Below are 4,418 nucleotides of genomic sequence, written 5' to 3'. Positions count from 1 at the left end.
AGTGTTTGGTACCAAATTAAAGAAGTAACTGCTGACAGTATAAGAGATTGAAGAACCAGGATGTAACTAGAGTCTTAAAACTCATTGCTCACTTTACCACCTGGTGCCAGTTAGGAGCATGAGTTAGTTTAAATAAATTATTGCAACTTCAGCAATCCACCACAAGATGTCACACTGATCCTACTGTATCCACATACACATTACAAGCATTTACTAGTTCATAGAGGTGGAATGTAAACAAGTACATTTACTGAAGTACTTGTACTTTAATATTATTACCACTTTACATGCAGCTTTCTATTTAGTCTCCACTCCATCTCAGAGGAAAATATTGTACTTTTTACTCCACTATATTTGTCTGACTGCTTTAGTTACGAGTCAATTTTCAGATTACAATTGTTGTTCAAATTACAACAGCATATAAAAGTTGCTCCTTACAGAAACACTTGTTTAACCTTTGTATGGTGAAGGTCATTGATTTTTTTATATATACATGCAGAAGATTACAGACTGGATCTTGGATAGATTTTGCCTTTTATTTTTATATAATATACAGATCTGAATACATTCCCATAAACGTGTTTGTTCAGTAACTTTGTATACTTAAGTAAGATTTTGAATGCCAACCTTTTACTTTATAGTTTTACATGATTGAATCACAAGTTTTACTTATTTTAAAGATCTGAATAATTGAGAGGCAATATTTATCTACCATTGGATGAAATATTTGAGGTTTTCCATGTTGTTTGTTGTAAATTATCTAGAACTTCCCTGAGTTTTACCACAGAGTTGAACTTGTCTATAACAGAACTCAGTTTCCCTGTTTTAATTGTTTCGAGTTAGAAAATTTAGAGTAAATCCTGCAGTGCGTCTATTTCATGTGTTCAACAGTTGCTGTTTTAAAGTTTCACATTTGTATCATATATGTAGTTTTTAATGACAGATGTCAAATGTCAGAGTCTGGCCTATTTTACAGTACAAAAAGAGCAAAGACACATGTATACATTGTTAACATGTGTTTTTATTTGATTCCAGATTACATGGCAGTCAGGTTCACTGTAATTCACACTGACATCCAAACATAATTTCAATTACAGAGCATTCAATTTAAAAAGGCTTGCAATCTCAGTGCTTTATGCCTTTGGAGTTAGCAGAGCTCCAAAGTTCTTCTCCTGCCTTGTACACCAACAGTTTGCCGTCATCGGTCAGTTGAAGACGGCTTCTGAAATCACCATTCACATGTGTGTTTGTGTGCCACCTGGCTTGCTCATCCTTGTTGTACAAGACCAGGTTGCAGTCTTCCTGCATGACCAGGCGGAAAACATCTGTCCCATAAGTGTCTGAAGCCCACACAGGCTTCCAGCCGTAGATGACAAAGTTACCATCGTTCTGCAGGCAGAAACAGATATTTGGCTATTATCAAAATATAGCAATAGAACCAGACAGGCTAGTAAATATGAATTTTGATGAACTTTTGGACTGCAAATATTCTGGTTTACTCACCTGGAAGATAGCCTTCCACTGCTTGTTGTTGGACATCAGGTAATCTCCCTTGCGGAGCTCCTGATCTTTGGACAGGAAGTTTACACTCATGGTTCTGAAACAAACAATAATTATAGTTGAACCAGGATAAAGGACTTAATAGCACAACTTAACACACAAGAGCCCAGCAAAACAGTTATTTACCTGCAATGTGCAGGACACAGAAATCCAGTTAATCAGGCAAACAAGTCCAAAAAGGAAAGCAGTAACCCAAAAACCAATGCAGAAGAAACACAAGGGAATACTGGAACGCTTGACCCAAAGACGAAGTGGCACAGAAGGGAAGGAACACAGGGAATATATACTCTACGGGTGGGTGGGTAATCAGACACAGAGGGAGGCAACCAGGGCGGTACGAGCAATTGTGAACAGTGGGAAAACACACAAGGGCAGGAAGTGAGTGGATCTGAAATGAGAAGGTGAGGTTAGTACACAACTCAAGAAGAAGTACACACAAAAACTAAAAAATTTCACATTAAAACAAAAGTGCATTGCACATGTTTTGGTATTTTGCTCCACCAGTGATTTCTTATGCTGGAAATGAAAGTTTCAGTCCTTTAAAACCATTTGCTTCATATGGTCTAAGAATGACTAGATCTTTACAGAACGGGATGAGGTATAAATAAACAATATCTAGTCAATAGAATTTTTATATAGAATATTAAGTGAACATTAACATTGAAGAAAATATAAATGTAGAAATTAATAAAAACTAAAACCTGATATTTGGTTCTGCTGCCTGATAATTAATCCATTCCTAAATTTACAGGCTGCAGCTTTGAGGCCAATTCAAATGGACTCCCCCAGATTTCCTTTTATACATTTTCAAATATAAAATACAATTTATACTATGGGTTGACTGAACATTTGATGGTTATTATTTACTGAGAGGTGTGTATCCGTATTGCCCAGTATGCCCAGCTAATCAACATTTAAATTCAACATTTAATCAATTGTCAATGTCAGTCTATTGCTGTCCATCTCACATTACAGTGTTGTAACTGAACCTTGACTGAGAGACAAGATAATCATTATCTAATATTAAAATAATGTGTGGGCTATGAGGAGTACCATAGTGACCATATACTGTCTGGACTGGTGCCCAGAGACTTTACTGCAGCTGGGAAGTGTGAGTTTGATTTTGTGCACACACATATGAATGCAGCATATGCCTCTCAGATGAAGTGGAGTAGAAATATAAAGTTGCATAAAATGGTAATACGGAAGCAAAGTACCTCGATTTTGTACTTAAGTACAATACTTCAGTAAATGTACATTGCACTACTGTAAACTGGTAAATGCTTGTAAGGTATATGGATACAGAGACTGCAGTAAGATTAGTGTTGCATCTTGTGGTGCATTGCTGCAGTTGCAATAATTTCTTTCATTTTAACAAAGTCATGCTCCTAACTGGCACCATACATGGTAAAGTAACTCTTTCACAATTTTTAAGACTCATGACTTGTGGTTACATCGTGAATTACAGCCACTCAATCACTACAACTGCCACTAGTATTACACCATTATTTCCTATTACTACTTAAAATGGATATATTAACATTTGATGATTTCTAACAAAGCCAAATGGCAGTAATGTTCATATTAAAGTCGCAGTTTGGTCAAAACTTCTCTGCTCCATCTTTTGCCAATGACCATGTCTTACTCTGAATTAGATGCTACATTGTCACTTTTTGTTCGCACAACTACACATAAGTATGGATCCTCTAAAGGGACATGGTAAAGAAAAACTTAAAATGTCTTTAGGTTTCTTGTGCTCAGTGTTTTAGATGGATTCAACACTTTCTGTTGCAGAATCATGAGCAAGAACTTCTTGTCCAAAAATGATAAGGTCCGCAGGGGAAACTACCTGCTGTCCAATAATGGGAAGTAGTTCTTGTGAAAAAGTACTGTTGTATTTGTTTTCCATCAGTCATTTCAATGCGATTCAGCCTTCTTTTGCAAAATGCAATTGACTCCTAACGCTGTTGCATGTTAAATAATACTTTATAGAGCTTTTTAGTGAATGGTTAATTACTAGATGTGGACAGACGTGCTTACAGTTCTGTACAGACTGTCTGACTTTGACACCTCATTTACCATGACTACAATCTTTGCTTTATCTTAAGCAAATAGTTTTAGTTGCCTAAATGTAACTACACTTAAAGAGGCGAAGGTTTGATTCCATCTCCTAACAACAGTCAGTGTTGTTACTTTAAACCATTACCATCATCTTTCTGGATACTGGAAGAGTATGAGAAGTTGAAATCTGTTAAGAGGAGTAAAACGTGCAATATTTGCTGTACTTAAGTACAGTAAATGTACTTAGTTACATTCCACCATTGTAGACAGATAGGCCTAAACCAGGTGTTGGCTCCAGAGCACATTTACCTCCTTACCAGAGGCTCCTTGTGGCTTTGATGAAAATATTTTTTAACATTTTCATTTCTTATTGTTTAATTGAGTTTAAATTTCCAATCCTCAGTCATAAAAAAAAAAATTCAATGTTGTTATTCTTTGTTTTCATACATTTGCCTTCATACTTTTAAAACATAGTGTTTCTATGAATACAGGATTAGCCCACTAATACAGCAATTCTCAAACCTTTTAGAGTCATGAACCCCGAGAACAATCAGGTGAGTGTTCGTGACTGCCCACATGTGTAACATAACACATGAAATCTACCAAACTCATACAGGAAGAGAGACCATTGCTTTGTCCACAGTTCATGCTTTCAGATTTACTGAAATAACCTTTAGAGTCAACAGTCAGCATGTCTGCTTTAAGCCTAAAGACACAATAATATATAAAAACACATTCATTCTACAATGTCTTTGAAATAATCAGCTTCAAAAAACAGAAAATGCACATTTTTATCA

General features: G+C 35.9%; 1 protein-coding gene across 1 annotated transcript; it reads right to left on the bottom strand.

Annotated features, from left to right (window-relative positions):
- Positions 1 to 1,001: 1,001 nt before the first annotated feature.
- Positions 1,002 to 1,825, bottom strand: LOC127369788 (comitin-like). Its single transcript, XM_051411528.1, has 3 exons — positions 1,687 to 1,825; positions 1,504 to 1,597; positions 1,002 to 1,389 (listed from the first exon to the last, which is right to left on the bottom strand). The coding sequence occupies exons 2-3, from the start codon at positions 1,591 to 1,593 to the stop codon at positions 1,126 to 1,128; spliced, it is 354 nt and encodes a 117-aa protein (XP_051267488.1). The 5' UTR covers positions 1,594 to 1,597; positions 1,687 to 1,825; the 3' UTR covers positions 1,002 to 1,125.
- Between the last annotated feature and the right edge of the window lie 2,593 nt (positions 1,826 to 4,418).

Source organism: Dicentrarchus labrax, unplaced genomic scaffold (genome assembly GCF_905237075.1).
Source record: "Dicentrarchus labrax unplaced genomic scaffold, dlabrax2021, whole genome shotgun sequence".
Lineage (NCBI taxonomy): Eukaryota > Metazoa > Chordata > Actinopteri > Moronidae > Dicentrarchus > Dicentrarchus labrax.
This window is presented reverse-complemented; position numbering and strand designations above follow the sequence as displayed.

What these genes read in the sequence shown, in the direction of transcription:
- LOC127369788 (XM_051411528.1), bottom strand. Translation starts at nt 1,593, where the DNA reads ATGAGTGTAAACTTCCTGTCCAAAGATCAGGAGCTCCGCAAGGGAGAT. An exon ending in AGTGGAAGGCTATCTTCCAG is followed by an intron (nt 1,390 to 1,503) that starts GTGAGTAAACCA and finishes TTCTGCCTGCAG; the next exon opens with AACGATGGTAACTTTGTCAT.